Source organism: Mixophyes fleayi, chromosome 2 (genome assembly GCF_038048845.1).
Source record: "Mixophyes fleayi isolate aMixFle1 chromosome 2, aMixFle1.hap1, whole genome shotgun sequence".
Taxonomy (NCBI): domain Eukaryota; kingdom Metazoa; phylum Chordata; class Amphibia; order Anura; family Limnodynastidae; genus Mixophyes; species Mixophyes fleayi.
The window spans coordinates 80882436-80908598 of NC_134403.1; the positions used below are offsets into that span (position 1 = coordinate 80882436).

The following is a 26163-nucleotide window of genomic DNA, read 5'->3' on the forward strand; positions in this document are numbered from 1 at the left end:
TCCTTGTTCAAGGAACTGCAGTCCTCAGTAAGACGAAGTACTGGCACTGGCTCTACGGCAGGGAAAATTAGAATTGGTGGACCCAACTATATCAATTCACCCCAATCACAGATGCCTTCTCAGATTATATTGGAGAGACAGCTTATTTCAGTGGACAATTATGGCTTTTGACCTGTCAATCGTCCCTTACACTGTTACATGAGTCATGAAAGCAGTGGTGTCACATCTCCGTCAGCAGACAGTCCAATGTATCCAGGACCGGTGCTAGGGTCCTTGGCGCCCTATGCACAATGTAAAAATCCGCCCCTCTCCCGGCACTATGTAACAAAATCCGCCCCCCCCCCCCCCCCCGGCACTATGTAACAAAATCCCCCCCGGCACAATGTAAAAAACTCCCCCCCCCATCTTTCCTTACCTTGGCTCCATAAAGCTGGTCCTCTCTGCCGGGTCCCGTCCCTCACTGACACTGTCGGGCCGTGATGATGATGTCACACCTGACAGTCAGTGAGTGGAGGGGAGGAGACAGAGCGCCCCATCAGCTGTTGGAGGGGATCGATCTTAAGCTGTGCGGCGGCCATTTAAGGTATGCTCAGCGGTCGACACACAGTTTTAAACTACAATAGTAATTGCTTTTTAATTCGAGGTGCCCTGCAGAGCCCGGCGCCCTAGGCAACTGCCTAACCTTGCCTAATGGGAGCGCCTGAATGTATCATTTACCTAAATGACATGCTATTAGTCTACTCAGACATAGATACCCTTTTGAGACACAGGGACTTAACCCTTTCTCTGTTAGCAAACATCAGGTTCATTGTGAACATCCCAAAGTTGGAACTGACCCCTTCTAAGACCATCACATTTCTCGGGATCGGCCTAAATACTCATTCTTTTTCTGTAGCAGTACCACCAGGAAAATGGCTAGACACAAAGAAATGCATTCAAAAAACTGAAAAAAGTGCATATTGTCTCTCTGCAACTTACCAAGATTTATTGGGAAGATGATTGCAATATCCCATGGCTTTCGACATGTGCTTCTGTTATGCAGAGAGTCACAAGGTCTCCTGAGAACTTTAATTCATGCCCACTTTACCTGGTCAGACATCATTCATCTCTCCGGGAGAGTAAAAAGAGAGCTGTCCAAATGGGACAGTCTCCCTTGACCTCCTCTTCGCCCCCTTCTAGACACTCCTCCATTTATGACAATCACCACAGATGCTTCCCTGACAGGTTGGGGAGGTTTCACACAAGAGAAAGCAGCAAGAGGCACCTGGTCACCCGAAGAATCCAGGTTGTTCATAAATGTACTGGAACTACGAGCAGAGAAACTGATTCTGAAAGCTCTAGTTCCCAGCCACTTAAAAGGGGTCTCTGTCCACCTGTGCTTGGACAAAACGTTCGCAGTATCATATATAAACAGAATGGGGGGCACCAAGTCAATATCCCTATGCAAAGAAGCACAAGTTTGGGACTGGGCAGTTCAGAGAGACATAATCCTGACTGCAACTTGCATTCCAGGGGAACTGAACGAACTAACAGATTCCCTATCCCACAAAAGAATTACCCTAGACTCAGTGGCACTGAAAAGAAAAGTCTTCCAGAAAATAGTTCACACTTTCAGAGACCTAGATATAGACCTTTTTGCCAGCCCCATGAATGCCCAGATCTCATGCTTTTCATCCAGAATATCTATGAAAGGAGTATGGAGGTTGAATGCCATGTCTTTCCCTTGGATGGATCTAACTCACCCCTATGCATTCCCTCCCCCTACACTTCTTCTAAAGGTCCTTCCAAAAATCAGGGTGGACCTGGTACCGCAAATAGTGGTGGTGTATCCTGTATGGCCATTTAGAGTCTGGTTCCCTCTGATCATCCAGTTACGTATATGGCCGAAGATTCACCTAGGGTTATTCAAGGACTGCTTCCATGGAACCCTAGACTTACTAGAGACACTTCCCCAATGTATGTGGATGACAATATTACTAGGTTGTTAACGAACGTAGCCCTTGCATCCCCCACAAAAGATTTAATTAATGCCTCTTTAAGTCTCCGAACGAGAGCTAGATACTGTGCAATTATTAAAGAGTTTGACCTCTGGCGATCTCAAGGGAATCCCTCTCACCAGGCATCACTAATTTATTTAGCATTAGACTTCTTAGCTTCTAAATATGAATCAGGCCTAGCATCTGCTACCATCAGCTCATACGGTTCTGCTTTAGATATCTTGATCCCAAACTTAACAGATAACTAACTATATCTCCATTTGTTATGAGGTATATACTTTTCAAGACCAAACTAACCAAAATACTCTCACACTTGGGATATTAAGCTTTTTCTCTCCTTCCTAGCTACATGGGAGACAGACTCCAACATTGGTTATTTATTCGGTAAGTTGGCATCTCTGTTGGCTCTAGCCATAGCAGTAGAGAAGCTGAACTGACCCTCATACACACCAATCTAAAAGGTCGCATTAAGACTTCATCTTTCAATATTTCCATAGTTGAATTTGCTGTTATATATAACTCTTCAGAGCCTAACATTTGTGTGGCTTTGTGCCTATCCTCCTACTTAGATCTGACAGCTCCCATGGGAGACAATATCTCCCAGCTTTTCCTTACTTGTAGAAAACATTTTCACCCTGCACGATCCTCTATTATCAGAGGATGAATTGTGGCGACCATGAAAGAGGCAGGGATAGTTAAAACCAATTCAGAAGCCACTCCCTACAGGGGGTAGCAGCCACAAAAACAGCAGCTAAAGGCATATCATTGTAGACAATTATGCTAGCAGCTAGATGGTCCTCAGCTCGTATCTTTGCTAAGCATTATTGGAGACCAACCAATCTCCAAAAAAATCGAGTTTCTCAGAGCAACCACCAGATATGTGGTAGCCTGCCCTCCTGCTGTTGCTAGGTGGAAAGCCTCCCAACGAACAAAACAGGAATCTATGACCTGCAAACTGGATTTGTTTTAGGGAACGGGATTGGCACCTATCAACAGCTCCCACCCTTTCTTCTTTTTGCTAGAACTGTTGCATCCTCTGGAGCCTCTATGTTTGGTTATTAATATTATTTCCTTCTATCATCCCTCTAGGTGCAGCAAGGGACAAAAAGAAGCCCAGGCAGCCACCAATAAGGAACAGAAGTAATTTATTACCCGGCTTTACAATTCTTTCCTAAATTTTGAAGCCAAAGTTGTTTTTCAAGTTTCTCTCTCTCCTAGTTCTAACAGCAGTATATAAACTGTTACCATAAGTTGTCTGTTAAGTTCAAATAAATTGTTGTTTCTAAGAACATAGGTGTCTTTGGTCTTTCTCCACAATTTAAAGGCGCAAGAACTGTCAGACCACAGGGTTACCTTTTTTCTTTATTTTACACTTTCGCTTTCTAGGACTGGTTTGCCACCAGCGATCTTCCAAAAAATCTGATCAGCAGTGCTCTGACGCGCCCACATGACCATGATTGACAGGTGCGTGTCCCCGTACTCGTGCACTGCTCTGGTTTTTTTGGGGGCAGGGAAAGTGAAAATACTATCACTTTCCTCTGCCTCTGCATATTCGGGAGGCTTGCTGCCTATCCCTCCTGCTGTTGCTAGCAATCCTTTACCCTGGAACAAATCCAGTTTGCAAGTCATAGATTCCTGCAAACTGGTGTTTTTTCCATGTGAGTGCTGACCCGGGACTGATATCAGCCGCTCAGGTCACACTACCTGATGACACTGCGTCTTCTGAATTTCCTCTGTTCCTAGACAGAGTATCGTATCTTCCCACATTTACTACCCAGTGATAGTAAAGAGTTGCTTAGGAAGCCATCCCCGTGTTGGTGGGCATACCCTGCGGGAGCGTCACTGGAACCCTCTGGACGTTCACCGGGAACATTCACTGTCTGTGAACCTGGCTCCTATGAACCCAAGTCCCAGGTAATGGTGCAGGGACTAGCATGTACAGGAATAGAGGGGGGGATGGGACACAGGCTTGTATAATTATGGGGAGCAGGTTGGTGTATATCAAGGATCAAAGTCTTTTATATGAAGAGATGAAAACTGGTATATTAAGAGGAAGAGGTTGGTAGTCATTACTCTCAATTGTCCCGATTTAGACGGGACAGTCTTGATTTAAGGTCTGTCCCACTATCCAGGCATTCAGCACCTTTATCCTGACTGTTGGAAAGTTGGGAAGTAATTACTCTGTACACTGTACACAACAGAGCAGCAGTGAACGGATGCTGCGTGCATCTGCTCTTGTGTGTGAGGGGGGAACTTCAGAAGAGCTAGGCTAGACCCAAAGGTAACACTTTCCTGTCATCTACCTATAGCAATTGTACACAAGCTGCTGGAGATCAGACAGGTACCAGGCTACTATGCATTACACAGTTCCCCTTTAGATTGTATGCTCTCATGGGCAGGGCCCTCTATTTTTGTTTTCCTGACTACTCCTATCCCGTTCACCTGCACACCCCTGTCACCTTCTGCCTGGTTTCTTATGTCTCCCACTACTTTGCCTCTTTGTCTGTACATTGCCCTTATGTTCCTGTGCATAGGCTCATCTCATACTGGTCTGCCTCCAGCTTGTCCCTGTCACCATTGTGTCCTGAGTAATTTGGTGTCATTTTGCTGAGCACCATAATGTTCTCCAGACAATATGTTATTCATCGTTGTTTTGTCTACTCCCCATTGTACTGCGCTGCGGACCTTAGTGGTACCTTATAATTGATAGTGATAATAACAATAACAATAATGGACAAGCAGCATGACATCACTCGGTTTGTGGGGGGAAAACTATTTTCTAAGGATTTTTACATGTATCACTCACTTTACTATTTTTTCCTGAAATACTGAATATATCAGTAAGGTGTATATGGAAGTCAACAAGAGAAATTTTGGGCCCCCGTACAGCCACTTATTGGGGTCCCTTCCATAGCTGATGAGGGGCTGGCCACACCAGGATGGTTGTTCCTCCCACTACACAGGCAGGCCAGGGCCCCCAGGCTTACCCGGGCCCCGGTACTTTGTACCTGCTCCCCCCCCACTTCCCTTGGCATCCCTGATGGACTGGTATGCGATTTTGTGCATATATATTCACACCTTTTTTTAATACCTTGCACAAAATCTATTTGAGAGCATTTACACAACCCTATACCCATAGTACACAAGTAGTCCGCTTGATATTATTTTGCAAGTTAAAACTGCGCTTCTCTGGGGGTTCAAATTTTTTCTGATTTATAAATAGGTCTTAATATGTATTATAGTAGAAACATCCTAAAATGATTATGGATCTTTTGAAGTCTTTAGGGTGACTTACCATTCTAAGATACGCTATGTACAATGAACTTATATTAAACATTTATATATGTATTAAAGAAAACACAACTGACAAATGAGACATTTTATTGTCTTATTATGAAAAAGGCTAGCAAAATGAATTTACAAATATAAAAATACACACTGTACAAATAAGAAAGGGATTTACAAGCTTCCGTAAAGCTGATAAAAATAAACTTTTTGTTTGTTTTATTTTTTTACATAAAACATTCTTTAAACGTTTGAATGTAGATCAGAAACAAGAAAGTTATAGCGTTATAGCTGAGGAATCACTCCTACTTTCTACATTATACTTATATATCTCTTTTTCCCCCCCAAATACAGTAAAAATGAAATATACAATAGCATAAAGAAAAGGTATGATTTTATTAGAAGACATGTTCTTTGGTATTGCTTTAGACATTTTTATTTTTTACTTTGTAGGGGCAGCCATGGCTAACATCAATCTTCACTCACCTACAATCTATTTCATATTTTATAAAACCTCAAATCTACCACTTCTCATACGGATTCACTTTTCTGGAAGACATTCTTTCAATTATTGACCTTTGAACTATAGAATGGAGATGGAGTTCCTAGTAAATTGATAGGCTACATTGTTATGAATATTGGTTTAGCACTAAATGACTTCTATACTGTGTAAGTGTGCCTTAATATCAGATACAAATGCACTGTATGTAGGTGGTTTGTAGTGGACTGCTTATAAGAAAAACATTCCAATGTTGGGATGTATGATATTGATACCTTTTAATGCAGCTTCAATGCTTGGAAAAGCATTTATAAAACTTTAACCTTCAAAGCTATTTGATCGGATGTCTCATACAGTTAGGAAGCACAAATAGTGCACCTTTCAGAGGCAAATCATGATGGGGGTGTCTATCGATGAGAGCACTATTAATTGAGTCAAACTGGGTCACTTTACTATTAAAACAATGTCAGATATAGTTTAAGGACATTATTATGAAATATTTCTATTTTGAAAAGCAAGGCTGTACCCATGTCAGAGATGCTTTGTCCGAATGGCATAGTTTGGTAAAGTTCATTAGTCATTATATTATACTATAATTTTTATATTGAGTTACCAATGGAGGCAATGTTCAATTGCTATCTATTTTTGAGATAGGGTACATTTCCACACCTCCCAACTGTCCCGATTGAAGTGGGATAGTCCTGGTTTGAGGGGACTGCCACACCATCCGCGGATCGGGATTGCCACGTTCCAGCACGGTGTGGTATGGACACGTCCTTGTGTGACATGACTGTGCCCAAATCTAGAAGTTGGGAGGTAGTTACTTCCCTTTCAATAAAATATCCCAAAATACAGGTTTGTGGAGTGGATATGTTTGTAACACACAGTAAAACGAGCCTTAACATTAACAGTAGGAGGTAGAATTATGTTTCTATAATAAGGTGTTTCTTTGATCAGAAGGCACATAAGCAGTGTCATGTATGGTGAATGATAGCCATATACTGTGACTGGCATATCCTCAAAAGCTGTAACTGAATTAATTAACACTCAAATCTCATTCACCTAATGAGAGGTTAAAGAACACCTTTTACCTACAGATGGTGTAGGCAGCCATTTTGTGAGCTAAAATATTCATGAGAATACAATCTATAAATTCACTAAATGACATCACTGAGGCATGAGGCAATTTGATTTAGAGTTAGGAGCAAATCCAGCTACTGGGTACAATTTTTGCATGTATGAAAACCATTTTGTGCTGCAGGGGGTCAAATGTAAAATACACAACCTGATTTATAGTTGTGTGAGGGCATGACCTAGACCAACTCTTAAATGCTTTATAAAAATAGAGCTGGCCAGAATGTGTGTGCAAGAGCACGTAGATTTTCTCCTGCATAGAAAGAGAGCTTGTATTATTTGTACCCATTCACATCTCCCAACTATTGCGATTTTGGCAGGATTGTTTCGAATTGTCCCAGTTAGCACAGTTGTTCCAGCAAGAGGCATTTGGGAGGTATGTCTCTGCTAACCTAGATAAGTAGGTGCCACACTGCCTCTGGTGTGCAGGCAATTCAAGTTCTTTTTGCCTGGGTCGACCTAGCGCTTCTCAGAAGCATTAGAAATGTCCTGGGGGTGTGGTCACTGTAGTTGTGTCATGGCCATGAGCCTAATGTGATGTAGTCACACCCTCTTTTTTGGAGCAGGTGTGGCTGTGTCCTGCTTTCAGTTGTTTGATTGGCTGCAAAATCCTCCATTTGCACCCAATTCTATCTCTAAATCTGTTCCCAAATAAATTGTTAGGCCACGTTCATATGAATATTAATTCAGCCCTCAAAATAACTGCCTCATTATCTGTTGCCAACAAGTGCTCAATAAGGCAACTTGTGATATTCCACATCTCATTTAGCCGCAAGTTCTTCTGTCACTCAGTTTCAGAGTATAAAAAATGTGTAGTTTAATACGAGCTGAAGAGCCACAGGTTTTGTATCCCTGACCAAACGAAGTTATGCTGTGGTTCAACCTGACAAAATTGCAACTTTGTTAAAACTGAATAAAAATTCTGCTTAGCTAGATAGAAAAGTGTTATGATTTGTGTTTAGTAAATAGGTAATCCAAGACTATCCTAAATTGTACAGTCATATTACAAAAATGAATGTATAGAGCATGTGCAAATTTTGTCATACTTAAAATGTCCATGACAAAAAGACAACAAATAATTATAGAAATAGATTTACTGGATTAATCAAGTGTACATTTCTGTGCATTTTATTTAAGCACACTGTATTATAAAGTCCCAGCATTTTCAAATATATGTCAGGATAATGAGCAAGCGCTGCACCATTGTGTGATCAGTTTGATCTGGGCAGTTGTCATAAATGTCCCTTTCACTGAAGCTCTAGAGTGCTCAAGATATAGTGTTGAGGAACTTATTCTCGCCAGCTAAAGATGACAGCATGGAGTTCAGGTCTGCCACAGCCATATTTGGAACCATAGCTGCAGGATTACGCGGTGTGCCCAAATGTGAGGAAGGTTGACAAGATCCTGGTAGACCACTTGGAGTTAAATTACCGGGGATCAGTAATGTCGGATCAGGATCATCAATGATGGCAGCAAAATCAATCTGAGTGTTTTCCAAATCCAGACTGTCTAAAGGATTGGATGCTGGACATGAGCTGCTGTATGGCATTGAGTCTGTCTTCGGGAAACCCAGGTTAGAATTGTACTGTCCTTGCTGATGTCCATCACAGCTACTTTGATGGTGATTTAGTGGTGGGGCAAGCTTTTGGGTTCCTGATTTGCCATGATGCATTTCAACATGCCCTGAGTAATACATCATGCCAGTGGTGTCATTAGTGTCTGATTGGGAGTGAATGGACGGCAGATTAACCACTCTCCTTGGACTGGATTCAGCTGAATGGTAAGATGGACTAAGCTGAGGCGGACTGCCCACATATGTCGACTGGCTGGTTATACTGTGCTGCCGGCTAACAGGCTTTGGACCACAAGGGGGATGGGGCACCATGTCTAATATGTAACTCTGATTTCCTGGACTTCTTATGGTTTTAGGGTGACTTGATTGGCGTTCATGTGAGTTTGGACTCAACAATAAGCTGTTCTGTGTTTGCTTACCTTGGTAATTCATGTATTTAGGACTCATGTATGCCTGGGCATCAGGTGTACTCTTGTGTTGGCTCTGGCCTGTGTCAACATCCTCCCTAGGGCTGTTCATCATTGGCATATTTTTTGGCTGCTGCTCCCACATTAGTGCTTGTTGGGATTGAACATAATTTCTCACCATCATCTCCTTCACTTGCATCATAGGTGTCTGTGACCTACGCCCTTGAGGGCTCAGCATGCTTGGGTTAAGGCTAACATTGTAGCAAGTGCTTTGTTGGCTGTCCTGTTGTCCTTGGTAATCACAGTTTGTATTCCCTGGAGATATGGCCATAGTGTTTGACTGGTTGAAAGCATGATGTTGCACTGAATGATGCTTCATGTTTTGACAGGACATCATGGAGGGCATGGACTGATGAAATTGCTGTTCTGGTTTGATCTGTACCTGGCCTAAGTGGTTATATCTTTGATTATTAACATATATATTCTGTTGTTGACATGAATTACTATTTACAAGAGAAATCTGTTTGTTTGTCTCTGATACTGGATTGGAGTATTGGCTGTGACATTGGTTTCCTGGTGACACATTTGGTTGTATCGCCTGATGGTTTGAAGTTTGGCCATCAGACATGTCCATCGTTCCTGAGCTTACCTCATGCCACTGCACTGGTAAACTAGAGCTACTGGTCATTTGCCTTGTATTATGGAAAGACTGGCTGTGAGCTGTCATTTGGCACTGGTTGAAATCTGAGTGACTCAAAGCATTGCTCTGGCTGGAATGGCTGTCTGGATGTATATGTATATTGCCCATAGCTCTCTGAGAACTAGAATATGCATTTTGGTTTTGAATATCTAACCCATGAAGTTGTGGGTTAAAATTCATCTGGTTATTGGGAGCAGTCATTTGAGAGCCCTGATAGTTCATATATTGCTGCATTTGATTATTGGCCATCAAATTCTGTTCCTTATTGTGAGATGGTCCATCTGTGCTAGTTGTCTCCATAAACACATTCTCACTGATGCTGGGTGGCCGGGGTGAAAAAATATGTAATTGTAGGTTTGCATCAGAGCCTCCATAATGTTGCTGTTGACCAAGAGTTTGTCTTCCCATCATTGATGTGTTCATGTTAGACATACTCTTGAACCGCTGGACTTTGGGTATTACCTGAGGATCTCCCCCAGGTCTTGCAGGATCACTAGCTCTTCTTATTCCAGCCCCTGGAGCCTGGGCTGGATGAATAATTCCTGTACCATAACTGTGGTATTCATTGTTGCTATGTCTTCTTTGGGTATTGTTAGCTAGCATGGAAGAGATAGTTGACCCATGGTAATCACTGGTAGCAAAAGTCATCCGATTATTTGAACCCATTCTCTCCATATTAGGAAGAGGTGTAGGTGGAGGACCACCAGTAGCTGCAGCATATTTTGCCTTTAGTCTGTATTGCTGAGCTGGAGTCAGACCTGGAAGACCAGTGGCATTGGAATGTCTTGATGTATCTGACGTAATTTGATCATATGTATCTACCATGTTCCCAACATCAGATCTCTGGTTTGAAAGATATGGGGACACCACTGAAGATCTACGGCTCACTGTATAAGCTGAACTCATTGTACTTGTTGTACTATTACGCCTGTCATTCAGCTTCATATGGTCACTAGATGACAACTCCATGATGTGATTGCTGTGGGCCATACCAAGCGGACCACACATACCGTGTAACTCTCCCTGAGAAGCTGTAAAAAATACAATAAATTAACAACTTATTTGTATATTTATTATTATAAGAGTACTTTACAGATATAACAATGTTTCCTAGCGATATCAATACTAGTTGGTAAGGATTAGGAAGAGAAGATAACATTCTTCTAAAGTCAGATCAAACATACTTAAGAAAGAATTCCAAAACTTAAAATCTAGTATTGGGTGGAATTTACAATGTTAACATAAAATGTTACTTTCCCCAGATGCATCTAGATGATGTTAATGTTCCTCTCCTAGGCCAATTGTCATTGTCACTGACAAGTATACTGGGGCTCTCCATTGTTGAATCAGATGGGTGTAGGGGTCCCATTTGTCCTGATTTCTCAGTACAGTCTGCCTTTTAACAGTAGAAATGTGAACTCACATTGCATAAGTTTCTGTATTTCAGGCACTTGAAATTGCCACATTTACAGGGTATGAGGAACAAAAAGGTTTCTACAACTCTTTACATTATTTGGAACCCAAAAGTAAGGGGTGGGTTCTATGGTACTAATAAAACTCAGGTCACATGGGTATCCCGTTTCTTCATTCATTATTATGGGAGACTAGTGTACAGAAGTGCACATAAAACACTGGATTATCGTAGTAAGCGTCACCCAACAGCAGATTTGAGTTTTCAGTATTATTTACCTACTTAAACATTTGCTTAAAGAAACAACAGCACATTCATCATGAACTGCATTTAAGCATCATACTGTTTCTTACTGTATTGGTCTTTACTGTTGTTTTATCTTATTCACTACCATTATTTGTGCTAAATGACCACCACTAGATTTGCAGTATAATAAGTAGTCACAGGAAAACATTTCCATGGAATAAAGGTAAGTTTTTTCACAGCTCAAAGAAGGATATAAGAAATATGTGTCTTGCAATGTGCTTAATTCACCAATACAATTATTTTTCATTTTATTTTGCAATCCATTCTCTATCATTCCTGCTGTTCTACTGCTGCCTACCTGTGTTATGGATAGCAGGTAGTTTTACAGATTTTCCAGCAGAGGGAGCTTTCCGCATCTGATTCAGCTTGTCAATCCTGAGGTTCTCTAGCTTCCTTAGGGCTGAAGCTCCTGCAGTACCAATGGACTCCACTGAGGGAATGTCCTCTAAGTTGGAGAGGTCCTCAAAGCTCCCGCCTGTGTTGGCGTTCATTTCTACTCCACTGTCGTTGTTATTGGTGCTACCCAACGGAGACCTTTCACTGCTGCAAGATGACTGTCCACCAGGACTGGGTTGGGATTTCTATGCACAAAACCAAAATAAAAGTAATTACACTTTAGGGGGGTAATATTACATTAAAATATTTTGATTTTAAGTTTTCTTTTTGCTAATGTATCTGAAACACCAACAACCAAGGCACACTTGTTTTTGGGATATGATGATATTATGTGAAGGTACTATGAAATAATGTACATGACACTGTCACAGTTTTGCAACATAGTCATAGTGGCATTTTTCATGAATGGACTTTGATTGTGTTCTGCTTTGCCGGTCTCTTGCTTACTTTATATAGCATAGAACTGCAGATAGCACAAAGTAAAGTATTACTTTGTGCTTATTTTAATTTCAGTATAAGGTAATGCATGTTACTAAGTATTTATTAGATTTCTCACCAAGGCCATATCTGGCACAGTCAGTCTTCCCTCCTCCTTCCTTGCCTGAGAAGAGCTTGGCTCCAGGTCCTGCTGGATATCACTCTTAACTCCTTGAGGCCCAGCCCCCTCGTGTGTCGCATGGTTCCGAGGTAGTCCATCTCCACGGTGTTTCTTTGTGATGTGGGCCTCAGGACCATGAACTGTCTTCACGTGCTTCCTGAGAGAGCTGGGATCTGTGTATCTTTTGGTGCAGCCCGGGATTTTGCACACATAAGGTTTCTAGAAGAAATTCAAATTATGTTAAACTGCGAGCTTAGCATAATAACTTGACTTTATAATTATTAACAAATAATAATGACAGTATTAACTTTTTGTTCTGCTGAAAGTATTCTAAAGTGTCTCGCTGTTATACTGCTACATCTTCCCCCTCCACCACAACCACCATCAACATCAGCTCAAGCTCCTCCATACCTCGTTGGAGTGAGTACGATTCTGGTGCTTGGCACGGTCTGAGGCATTGGAAAAAGCCTTATTACAGCCTTCATGTTCACACACATATGGCTTTTCTCCAGTGTGGGACCGCAGGTGGGTTTTTAGGTTCTCAAGCCGGGAGTAGGCTTTGTTGCAACCCTCAAACTTAAAAAAAGAGAGAAACAGATGCATGATAAATGTAATTTGTTGCACTAATTTTCAACAACATTCTATACACAGGTATAAGTAATTTTGAATCATATATCCGTATTCATTTCTATAGACTGGTAAGAAATGTTTCCTCTTGTTAAGACATATCAATGCTGTAAATGGACTTTTTCTAGCTGACATTCAAAAGTTAATTCGGACTAGTGAGAGGTGGCTAAGTGGTCAAAAGCTCTGATTGGAACATTATATTAAATACCAGTCTTTATATTTAATTGTTCCGGACACTATAGTTATATTTGTTCTATAGTTCAGGAAGAACTAAAAATTGATTATTTGTCTATTTAACCAAGATGTCTGTCTCAGTTCTCACTGCAGTTATTAATGCTATTACAATCAAAGGTAGCACACAATAAAATGGCAAATGTGCACTTGTGAAAATTGCTATTGAATGGCATCTCAATGTCTAAGCTGCAACAGTAAGTTTCGGTGAAAATGAATATATAATATGTTAATAAATAGCAGTCTAACAAGATAGATCTCCACACATCTGGAAAACTCACTGTGCACTTGTGAGGCTTCTCTCCAGTATGTCTTCTCATATGGACAACAAGCATATACTGAGCTTTGAATGGCCTAAGCTCCCGGGAACATTCCTGCCAGTGACACACAAACTCTTTCTTTTCCCCATGGATGTGTTCATTATTTATGTGCTGTGGGGAGAGTAATTAAATCCATGATGCATTAGTGTTGGTTTATCTTATATATTTAATTGCAGTGCACAAAGTACAGCAGTCAGAGTGAGTATGAGTAACGTAAGCTGGGTCTGTCTTACATGTACAAGGTGCTCCTGGGTATCAAACTCCTTAGTACAGCTCTCCCAGTGACAATTAGTCTCATACACCGTTTCTGGTTCATGCTTCCCATCTTCTTTCTCCAAGTCATCACGTCCATCCAGCAGCCCAAGCAGTGGATCCTAATTCATAAAAAGACAATTAATAGATTTCGGATAGTCTATTTTTCAGCAATAACTTGCACAATCTACTTGTCTCAAGTTATCAAGAGGTTATCTAATTAACTTCTCTGAGACTCTGCAGTGAGGTTGAACAACTATGATATTCAAAATTTGTGTCTGAAGGGGAATGATACCTAATTTATAGCAAGGTATATTATTATTATTATGACTGTCTTGCTTGCTATATTTTGTTTTATATGTTCACAGCCCCACAGACACAACAGTAAGCAAGTTTTACAAGAAATACAGATGTCTCTCTATATATTGGCTTCCTGCCTCTTTCAGCAGGTAGTGAGATATACACACTGCAGACTGACACCATTTTATTTACACCTTGCAACTGTACTTGCTAATCAAGTCTGGCCAGAAGACCCAAACTGGGTTGCAGGAATGGAGTGCACCCTCTCTCTTCATTCACTCCAGGGAACCCTTAAACCAGCTCTGACTAGAGCCAAACCTTTTTGAAAGTCCTTCTATAATCTTCCCAGTGTTACGATCACAATATACACACACCATGACTAGCATGAATCTGCTTCCAGCAACAAGCACTGACTCCCAGGCATCCAATCTATTGGAACACAGTGTTCATTAGCGTCCTTCAATATGACCTCACTCTGGGACTCCGGCATTTGTGAGAGGACAAGGTTGAGGCAGGGAGACCCTATTCGCTCTGCACCTCAGTACTTGTATGTCAGTTAGAATTAGATCAGTATGACAGGTCTGCGTCCTCTGTGGCTCTGATATAGTTTTCATGAGTGTCTGAGAGTTGCACAAAATGAATGTGGCTCAAAAAGGTTCACTGAAGTATAAAAAGCATACTCCTGGTGTAAACGATTAACTGACAAATTGTGAAAATTGGCCTGTGATGAAGATATAAATAGCTTTAGTCATAAAGGGGACATTATGTACTTGACTTTTGAATAAGTGAAATAATATATATTATATAAGACAATGAGAGAACAGTGCCATCAACTGTTCAGACTACAGTGACAAATAGTAGTGTGAAACAATAGCTTAATGAAAGATTTCTCAGTCAGTAATACTTGTTTTAGTAAGCAAAAAGATTTATACAACCTATATATATTGTTTGTCAAATCAATTATTTTGGTTTAAATAATAAAGTAAAAGCAATAGTGAAAGTTGGACAGTGGCACCCAAATATATCTTAAAGATCAAAAACAATATCTTCAAATTCCATTTGCACCTTTTATTTAGTGAAATATTAACCTTTCTTGTCAATTTTAAAACATGCTGTAAGCTATAGTTACCACAGAGTGGCGATATAGAGCCTTTTTTTTCTTTTTACAACCTGAAAGCAGATGTCACCTATACACATTGGGGCTCATTTACTAACATTGCATTTAGATGCAAAATTTGCCCTAACCCACAGCAACCAATCATCAATTAGCTTATATCTGTCTTGTGCAAGTTAGGCAATGGAAGCAAGTGTCTGATTGATTGCTATAGTTTAATGGAAATCTTCCACCTAAATGCAAATGCCATTTCAGTTGTTGAGTCAGGCACCAGGAGTTAGGCCTTCCTTCTCATTATACTTGCCAAATGTCTATAACTACTATGCACTGTCCCGGGTTTTGAGGATTTGTTTCTGGAAGGTTCAATCTTTTTAACTATCAACCAACTTTACAGTACCACTTCCAGGGCCCTCATCATCCCAATGTAAAAACAGGGACACCTATCATCATCAGTTATTTATATAGCGCCACTAATTCCGCAGCGCTGTACAGAGAACTCATTCACATCCCTGCCCCATTAGAGCTTACAGTCTAAATTCCCTAACATACATACAAACGCACACAGACACAGAGACTAGGGTCAATTTGATAGCAGCCAATTAACTTACCAGTATGTTTTTGGAGTGTGGAAGGAAACCGGAGCACCCAGAGGAAACCCACGCTAACACGGGGAGAACATACAAACTCCACACAAATGAGGCCATGGTCGGTAATCAATCTCATGACCCCAGTGCTGTGAGGCAGAAGTGCTAACCACTAAGCCACTGTCCTGCCCTAAGTGATCTGATGTTTGTTGAAACTATTTAATACAACCCATGCTTCCTTTTAGATCCCAAATAAAACCGTTATAGGAGCCTGTTCCTCCTTGCCTGTTACTTTGGGTTCATCAAGAGTTTATATTATGGAACAATAATTAAATTAAGATTTTGGCTGGAAAAAATGGGGCTGTTCTTGGAAAACCAGGACACAGGGGAGCACTAACTATTTCCCATGTTTAGGCTTGCCCAGAGTGGATCAATAATTTATGGGGTCTTAGAAGCGATGCTCTCCAACACCAATCTCATGTTTTGTCAGACATTCCTGAATTCTTGTCAGCAAGCAGTGGCCTACTGGATTGGATGCGTGTACACTACAAATTGGGGTTGTTCAGAGGTGTGGCAGAGGGAATCAGAGGTTAGGACAATTGTTGTATCACTTTTTAACACTTTTAGCACCACAGATGTACTCTGGTGACCCTCTGCTTACAGATGGCCAAAGCTATAGATTTTATGCCCCTGCAGAGCTGTAAGTTTCAGTAATATGTGTCTGGATCACAAACATTTCATTTCCTGTGCAAGTGTTTATCCCAATCTTAAATCTGAATTGTTGACCTGCACAAAATTTTCTGCAGCCAGATTACACACAGCAACCGCTAAACTGTAGCAGCCGCTTGGTCCTCAAGCAATTTCAGACCCTTATAATCTTCCTAGGTTGCTTCTGGATAATCCAGGTCTAGGGCTGACAGATAAACTAGTTTAGACAACTATGATGCACTCATGTTCACTAAGCATTACTGAAATGAATTCAGATTCATTCTACATATTTGCATAGTTTGAATTCAGGCGTGTATAATGCATGTTTCATCCAGCATGTGAACCATATTCAGAGCTGGCTTGATATATAAGATATTACATTGCAATATTGATAATCATGTAATAAGAATTGTAATGGCCTGTGCCACTTTACCTGTGTCCCAGCAGAAGCAGGGCTTGATATATCCCCCTCTGATCCATCTTCCAGTCGTTTGCTGTTCATAGCATCCAACCCTGCACTGGACAGTGGCTCTGACTTCATCTGTATTGAGGAGCAAGAACTAATTAAACCGAATGTGCAATCAATTGTAGCACAATATGTAATAAAATAACAAGCAGCACTTACTGTAATTTTGGTTAAAAAAAAATGCTGCCATATTTGAAGGTAAAAAGCAATAGGTAATATCAGGGGCATAACGCCCCATCGCTAGATCCATCCCACTTTTCTTGGGATACATACACTGGTCGAAGGTGGCTGGTACACCGCCACTCCTACTACTGCCTTCATTGTAAAACTAGTACACTCCATTCCCTTACATTTTCCATGCCACCTCTTCTAAATTTTCACTTCGATCACCGTATGTGTGTATATATATATATATATATATATATATATATATATATATATGTATATATGTGAGCCAACAATCATGACGACGGAGAAGTGGTAAACACCAGCATTGCTGGGGCTGCTGAGTAACACACACATTTTATACATACAGGCGATATGTGTTTTTTTTATTGCTTCCAGAAGCAGCGATAGCTGCAGTGATGCTTCAAAATTTACTAAATAGGATCCTGGGAGCTTTAATTTCTCAAAAGAAAACTTGGCAAACCTCAAATGACAAGTACATGGTTTTGTCAGCAGTTGCCAACTTGGTTAAAATTCTAAAAAGTATATAACATAAACGATGGTACTTGGCTGACAGCTTGCGCATCACAACTTATGATTAATACGCTCTTAGCTGCATGAAGTTGGCGGGTGTTGCTTGATCCCCAGGACTGTGGAGTGAAGGTCTGAGGGATGCTCACACCTACCCAAAGTCTCTGATTTGTTCTTCTCTAGTCAATATGAAATAAACTGTTGATATGTGCAGTAGGAACCCACCTGGCAGTGCTTGATAGAGGTGCGAGACTGCAGGACACCCACACCTCTGCTGGACAAGGGCTCATGTGAATTGTAAGACATGAGAGGGTTCAATCCATAAGATGCCCCCTGTGGTCTCTGATGATTAAGGCAATTCTGATACCCAAGTGAAGGACTGCAAGTAAAGACAATATGGTATAAAACCCAAATAGATCGTCAAATATTAATTTGTGTATGTTAAAGCTGCACAACCACTTAAAAAAATATTTTACAAAGGGTCCAGGGGCTGCTCCATTTAGTGTGTAGGTGGAAGGACCAATCACAAGACAAAATCAAGAGACTGAAGCTTTTGATTTGTCCTCCAGCTCTGTTGCCATTTTAAAGTGATGGACAAAATAAAATAATATAGAAATGTCAATGCCCCGGGAAAAATGGGTGCATGTATCAGCCCCTAGGGAACTAATGGGAGGATCACCTAGGTGGTAGTGCAGCTTTAATGTAACAATGGAGATAGCTAAGGGGAGGTAAATACAGACTCCGAGTAGAGCTTTTATATGTAATTAGTGTGTGATCAGCCCTATGAAGTGTCATGTAAATGCTACATGCTTGTTTTATCTGCAATACACTAATGTTCGTTCAGATGAAAATATTACATGGTGTCTATGTTATTTGATAAACAAATGCATTAAATATACCTGATGGTTCCTATCGACAAATGGCCATATGAGCCATTGGCTGAGGAACATCTGGAGTTGATGAATGCGACCAGGGAGTTAGGGGACGTACGGATCATGGTCTGCAGGTCAATACTGGCATCAGATAAGGGGGATATAGACATTGCTCTCTTTTTGCTCAACTTCACTGAACTTCGAGGGGTGGAGAAACGTGATCCTGGTTTGAGAAAAACATAGATGTGAATGGATGATGGAAAACACAATACTAACATGTTTTCTGATATTCAATCTCTGACAGTATATCAATTTTATTAAATGACTAAGAGACCTTTCATTATTATATTTGAGCTCTGCTGACGATATTAATTATTGTCCAATATTGTTAGTATTATTAATTTAACAACAATCTTACATACATTCATATATCAATAGCCACTTCTTTGTATTACATCACAATTTTTTAATAACGCTGTGAATACACTCACCATCAGGGCCAGCCATGTGCTCATTCGTTTGTGCCAGTGTGAAGCCATGGTGCCCGGCCATGAGATTATTCTGATGGCAGTAGGTCATCTCATTCATGCCTGGAAGTCATATCAGTACATCAACACACTTACAAATGTGACATTCTGCAAATCATACACTACATACAGCTCAGTCCAGTATGGAAAGTCTAAACTATCAGCTTACAAGTAATAGAATGTATTGTTTTATTCATGTTTATATTTCAGATACAGCCTCGGTTACAAGATATTTATCAACTAAATAGATTTAATAGCATAAGAAAATGTAAGAGTCATTTGAACCTCATCCAGAAACACACAGTAAGTATCAGACAATGGAAGCCTCTCAACGCAATGTCTATTTACTGAATCATCACATGGCTGGCTGCCGTCAGATCTCTTTTGGGAAGTCAGAAGAATCTAACCTTTGTGTGACCTTTTGCACAATAATCTCACCCTAACTTGCTCATTCTGACCAGACACTGACCTTCAGCCATGACATTAGGGGACCTCAGGTAGCAATGTTCAACATAGTTGTTCATAGGAGGATTCATGGAATTGAACATAGGCGGGCACTGGCGCGATGCCATTATGTAGACAATCTTCAGTCAGTGGCACATGAGTATTTCTGCAAAACGTCAAGAAAAGATATTAATAGGACGCACACAGAAAACGCATTTAAAACCATATATACAGTATACAAAGGAATACATTAAAACTTTACAACTGCAACACATATGTAAAACAATATGCCAGTTGATTGCATAAAGTATCATGAAATTATCATTTTTCAACATTTTTAAATATGATTGATATATACAACTTTTTTCATAAAAACACTATACTTTTTACTAGAGATGTTCAATGACCCCCGGGGTTTGGGTTTGGTTTTGGCTCTGGATTAACTTCGTGATTTTGTTTTTGTTTTGGCAAAACCGCCCTTGCGTGTTTTGGTTCCCGATTTTGTTTCTAAATCCCTATTTTTTTTTGCTAAAATCACATAATTTGACTCTTTTTTTATCCCTACATTATTATTAACCTCAATAACATTAATTTCCAACATCATTTCCAGTAAAAAAATTTCAAGTGACAAGAACACTGCTACCCCTCCTGTTTCTGTGTGAACAATAGCACTGAGCAATGTCACTGGAGACTGGAGAGTGACAAGAACACTGCTACCCCTGTTTCTGTGTGAGCAATGGCACTGAGCAAAGTCACTGGAGACTGGAGAGTGACAAGAACACTGCTACCCCTATTTCTGCGTGAGCAATGGCACTGAGCAATGTCACTGGAGACTGGAGAGTGACAAAAACACTGCTACCCCTGTTTCTGTGTGAGCAATGACACTGAGCAATGTCACTGGAGAATAGAGAGTGACAAGAACACTGCTACCTCTGTTTCTGTGTGAGCAATGGCGCTGGGTCTCCTGGGGAGGGAGGTACTTATGGAATCCAAAACCCACGACATCCGATAATGCAACAATGACGTTTTGCATCAATTCAGATCCGAGCATGCGCGAAAGCAACGAGCTGGCTCGCGAGCCTACTCGGATCCCCTAAGTTCGGGTTGGCACGGTTTACAGAAAACCGAGCCTGAGCATCTCTTACTTTTTACTTTATTTTATATTATACTATTTATAATCAGTGGGTTCAGTTCAGTTGTTCTTTAATATGTTGCAATCATATACCTTACTGTATATTTAAAGGCAATTAGCTTTATGAAATCCTGCAATAATTAACATCTGCAAAATATGTTAACTATAAGATTGATAATGACTGATCAATATGAACATTTGCAATCTCTCCCATTATTCATTTGCTATAGCTAAGAAATGGTAAATAATCCTTTGCAATAGCCAATAAGCCTTGCAAGCAGGGCTCACGCCATCAATTATCTCTGTATATTTCTGTAAGTCTCAAGTGCCTAGTTATTTACACCTCTAAGTACAGAACTACCAACAACCGAATAGTCAATGAAATATGCAAATGCACCAGTAGGTGGTGCTATAACAGTACATCTATTCAGCGAACGCAGCAAATCTATGTAACATCTGTAACCAGATGGAAAGATTGTCAACTCTGAAACGTAGGTGGTCGAATTAAAATCAGAAGCTAGTTGGTGTTATTTATTTAAATTACATATTTTAATTAAGAGTTCAACGTTGTATATATAGATATAGATATAGATATAGATATAGATATATATATATATATATATATATATAGAGATATATATTAGAATTAAAAATTGCAGAAGAGTGATATTTTAAGACCTTTGCAGCACAAGACTAAATATATGCTGTACATGAGTTATAGGGCAATGTAATGTAAAATCTAAGGACTTCAATTGGAAAGATCTCCATTGCTCCCCACCCACCTCTAATACGTGTTATGATTGTGTCTCAGAAGACTGTGTCCATAGGTGCTATTGAAGTGTATAAACTATGTTTTCAAATGTAAATCTTCTGAAATACATTTGATACCTTCATCTTTGTATTTGCCATTGGAACACAGCAAGTACTCGGAACTTTCTTTTTCATTTCATGTAAATGTCTGAACAGCCTGATGCTCCTTACTGTGAGAATCTCTGCATTCATATGCCACACACAAGTCAGATAGTAACATGAGAGGGCTACGGCTGGCTTAGAGTACGTCAGCCAAATAATACACTGAAATTAAACAGGCTGTCTGAGAACTGTGGAATGTACTTTCCCTGCATTTTTATTGGGTACTGTAAGCTGTTAAAAGCAAGTAAAGCAATTTAGACTTGGTTATTATATTATTCTCATTGAAAACACCAGGTACACAAAGCTTAGAATAAATGATTCTTATCATTTTATACCATGGGTGCAACTGAAATGCATTTCAGCTTGTGATGTACATTTGACAGCACATTTAACCTTCCTTAGTACACACATCATTCTGGGGAATACTGTCGTATTTACAGCAACTATCTGCCTAGGTCAAGGGAGGTCAAACACAGACATTTATGTTGCAGGGTTGAGTTGTTTAACAGCTGATGTGCTTTATAATGAGGAACAGGTCAGCTGACAATGCTAAGCTCCTCCCTCAACTTGGGTGGTATAAGGGAAGACTGAGACAAGCCAGGCATCCAGTCAGCCAGCATAACAATGGACAAGCTGCATTCAGCAGCTCCCTGAAGGGAGAGCTCTCATTTCCTGACAAGCTGGAATAGAGGAGCTGGATGATGTTATTCTTTTCCACTAGTCCTACGTATTCTGACTTGACAGCCCATCTGACATAACCATATCTTCCAATAGGGCCCATTTCACCTAGTAACAATTTGTAATTTATGTTAAAGGTGTTTTTGACATCAATTAAGTTTAAATCACCTAGGTTAATTCAACTAGACAATCATCAACATCAGCTATTTATATAGCACCACTAATTCTGCAGCGCTGTACAGAGGACTCATATCAGACCCTGCCCCATTGGGGCTTACAGTCTAAATTCCCTAACATACACACAGACAGAGAGAGAGAGAAGAGGGCCAATTTGATAGCAGCCAATTAACCAACTAGTATGTTTTTGGAGTGTGGGAGGAAACCCATGCAAACGCAGGGAGAACATAGAAACTCCACACAGATAAGGTTATGGCTGGGAATTGAACTCATGAACCCAACCCTGTGAGGCAGAAGTGCTAACCTCTAGACAATATTGGAAAAACAGGAGCAGAACATTGTGTCCCATGATGGGAGATAATCCATACTTTCACCTTATGTAAAATCCACCGTACTTTCTCCTTACTGCATAGAACATAGAACATAGTCCATAGAACAATAATGCAATACTCCTAAAATATGAAGCTAATAGATTACTGGTACAAAAATGGTTGTTTAGAAACACAGCAAAGAAAGACCAGAAGAAAACAGCTTCTATCTGAAAGACGATCGACTGAGTAATCTAAACCATTTTATAAGCCATTTGAACACAAGCTCCTTTAATCATAACATGACAAAACATTAATTCTGACTGCAGCTAAACAGACTTGTGGTCAAGTGACCACCCCTTATAGTAAAATAACACCCTTGATAGTAGCATGTATACAGGGGCGTAACTAAACATTTGTGGACCCCATAGCAGAATTATGTAAGGGCTTCCATGTACCGCCCATTGGTGAAAACACATATACATATGGAGCTTTGACATGGAAGGCAGGCCCCACTCAGCTGTGGGCCCCACTCAGCTGTGGGCCCCACTCAGCTGTGGGCCCCACAGCAGCTGCACCTATGGTAGCTGCACCTTTGCATATATGTATTTTATTATCTTTTCTTTAACCACATAGTACATTATGCACAGTCATTGAAATGTGATATAAGTCAGAATATATTAAGTACCAGTAAATAATGGCATAGAAGGTGATGTACAAATGCTCGTAAAGATATTATAATCTAAGTAGACAGCTGCAGACATGATGATAAACCAAACATTACATTACCCAATAAGCTGTCATTACCTAGTGCGCTGTGTAATATGAGTGAATACAGCACAACAGTGACCATTATTCTGAACCCAGAATCACTGGTACCTGGTATACAGGACATCAGTACAAATGGATCATTACAGAAAGCACATGGCAGGTCACTCATGGGGCTGGTATAATTTGTCTCACCTCTAATGCCTATGTGATGTCTCTCATTGGTATCATGACAGTTCAAGTGCAACCTGAGCTTTATTCACTATATGATGAGCAGAATACATCTGCTGTTTAGGCTTAAACACCCACGTTCAAGCTCTAAACACATCAGGCTTAGCTTTTCGGAGCTTGACCCCCAAAGATGGCGTTACCTTCGGATCCCTCATCACCAGCGTTGCTGCTCACCCTTGCGCGATTTACGGCAAATAGCAACTGCACAACCCTAGGCCGAGCATGCCTAGTAAACGCTCCGAATCAGAACCTGGGGTCTTCATTAGAAAACAAGTAATCACCGGGACAGCCTCCTATTGGAGGCGCTGTCCCAACAGGACTTGTTTATTAAATTGCCACGTTAATTCAACTGCCATCTTTGCTTTGAAAGATAATAATTAACAGGGCAAAGCCCTGATCATTTTTAAATCATACTTGCCAACATTCTGAAATTTCCCTCCGGGAGTTCCCAGAAGGGCAGGCCCGGCGCTCCCATTAGGCAAGGTTAGGCACTTGCCTAGGGCGCCGGGCTCTGGAGGGCGCCTGGAGGGCGCCACAGTTTTCTAAAATACTTTAAAACTGTGCGGCGACCGCTGACCATACCTGTCACGGCCGTCGCACAGCATTCAGATGCACGGGGAGGGGGGAGGAGGCTATTTTGTCACCACCGCCGCCTCTCTGCTCCGTCTCCTCCCCTCCACTTACTAGTGTCAGTGAGTGGAGGGGAGGAGACGGAGCAGAGAGGCGGCGGTGGTGAGACAAGGTAAGGAGAGGAGGGCGGCGATTTTTGCGGGGGGGGGGCGGCGATTTTTGCGGGGGGGGGCGCCGCTTTTTTAAAAATGCCTAGGGTGCCGTGGACCCTAGCACCGGCCCTGCAGAAGGGGTATGAGCGGAGGGGGCGTTACTTGACGAATCTCCCCATTTTGGACCCGCCCCATGATGTAATGCCGTAGACGCATTTTACATTCATTTTTATTTATTCCTTGAGAATTGTGTCATTGCTTCTCTAATTCTGCCCACTTCACTAGGAATGCGGGAGGGTTCCCTACTCTCCTGGGAGTACAGGAGATCTCCCTGGAATCCGGGAGTCTACCGAACATTTAGGGAGAGTTGGCAAGTAGGTATTAAATAGGCCCAAGTTCTAAGTCTATCCCTTAACATATTCTGTTTTAAAAAAAAAAAAAAAGAGTTTCAATTGAGCATCTTTTGCATGTCATGCTGTGTTAGTTCATATTAAATGACAGTATTTTGAAAACAATGTAATACACAAGTGGCATGAGTATCTGAATAACCTGAATAACCCCTCTCCTGGCCGGAGAGGGGCAAAGAGAATATACTTGATGGGACCACCTTTGTCCACATATGATTTAGCCTGTGCTATTAGTGAGTGTGTATATCTTTAATTTACTAAGCATACTGCATTATACTTTGTTTCTATTTTATTTTTGTATTCATTATTTACTTGTTAGTATGGTAGGATCGATGTGATCCATGATCATTAAAAGAGCTATTTCATTATTTTTATTTAAGTACACAGTATTAACTAATCTACTTGCTATGGACTTGGATAAGGAATACAGTGAAATGCATTAATGTAATAAATTAGTATAATAGAAATTGCCATGAATTTGTTACTGCTCCTTTTATTTTTGGTATGAAGGATCTCAACAACTGATGTAATATGTATGCGTTATGAAAAAAGGGCTTCCTCCCTATTTCACATTTAGGCCCTGTTTAGCCCTGTGTATGGGTTATATCAGACAGTGTGGAGCCATTTGCCCATTGCATAAACTTTATAAATCTGTATGTGTGACAGAAGCCAGTAACCAGCTCTCTCCCAAGACTGCAGACAAGGCCATTTACAATTCCAGGATTCCGAACATATACACAAAAGAGCAAAGTTTTAGGAGCTGGCGCTTGGGCATCAAAGATTGTCATCTGCAAATTTAGTGCCGTAACGCACACAACCTGTGAGTGCCAGTCTGGTAACAGGGAAACTGTGGAAATTATTTCTTGTTACATGTGGTTAATAAAACTGTATTCTAACTGACCTGACTCTGTTGTGAAATATTCTCAAACATATTCAAGCAAATAAAAAATGAGTAAAGATTTTATTTCGGTGATGTATAATGTTGCACTGGTCCACTGATATTCAAAACTGGATATAGGATGAGAAATGTTTCACAATCTGTTCTATAGTATTTGCAATTTTATCTCATAACGAATGTTGTTAAATATTTCTAAGAAATAATTTAAGTGGCTTAGAAAGCATTGGTGAATATAGCATTCCAGTAAAATACAGAAACTAAGGTAAGAGCCAAAATAGTCTGATCTGGCATCACTGGAATGCTGATAACCTATCTTGCTCGTACTTTCATGCATGGTAATCAAAACATGAAAGGATGACAAATCGAATGATTTCTTAGGAAGTACATTGAACCTGCAGATTGTTTGTTTTTTCTAAATATATTAATTGCTAACTGTTAATAAACAAACAGAAGTGCTTTTAAAGATAGATATAAATTTAAAGC

At 40.5% G+C, this 26163-nt stretch overlaps 1 protein-coding gene across 2 annotated transcripts in view; it reads right to left on the bottom strand.

Moving 5' to 3' along the window:
• Positions 1–5388: 5388 nt before the first annotated feature.
• GLI1 (GLI family zinc finger 1) overlaps positions 5389–26163 on the bottom strand; it is a 109759-nt gene continuing 88984 nt past the window's right edge. For both annotated transcript variants that reach the window (XM_075199379.1, XM_075199380.1), the window contains exons 2-12: positions 19473–19613; positions 18968–19066; positions 18504–18699; positions 17830–17983; positions 16876–16983; positions 13718–13858; positions 13446–13595; positions 12718–12882; positions 12265–12525; positions 11611–11893; positions 5389–10626 (exon numbers count right to left, since the gene is read on the bottom strand). In XM_075199379.1, coding sequence (XP_075055480.1) covers positions 8183–10626; positions 11611–11893; positions 12265–12525; positions 12718–12882; positions 13446–13595; positions 13718–13858; positions 16876–16983; positions 17830–17983; positions 18504–18699; positions 18968–19066; positions 19473–19575 — 4104 coding nt within the window. In that variant the 5' untranslated portion in view covers positions 19576–19613 and the 3' untranslated portion in view covers positions 5389–8182. The remainder of the gene's footprint in view (positions 10627–11610; positions 11894–12264; positions 12526–12717; positions 12883–13445; positions 13596–13717; positions 13859–16875; positions 16984–17829; positions 17984–18503; positions 18700–18967; positions 19067–19472; positions 19614–26163) is intronic.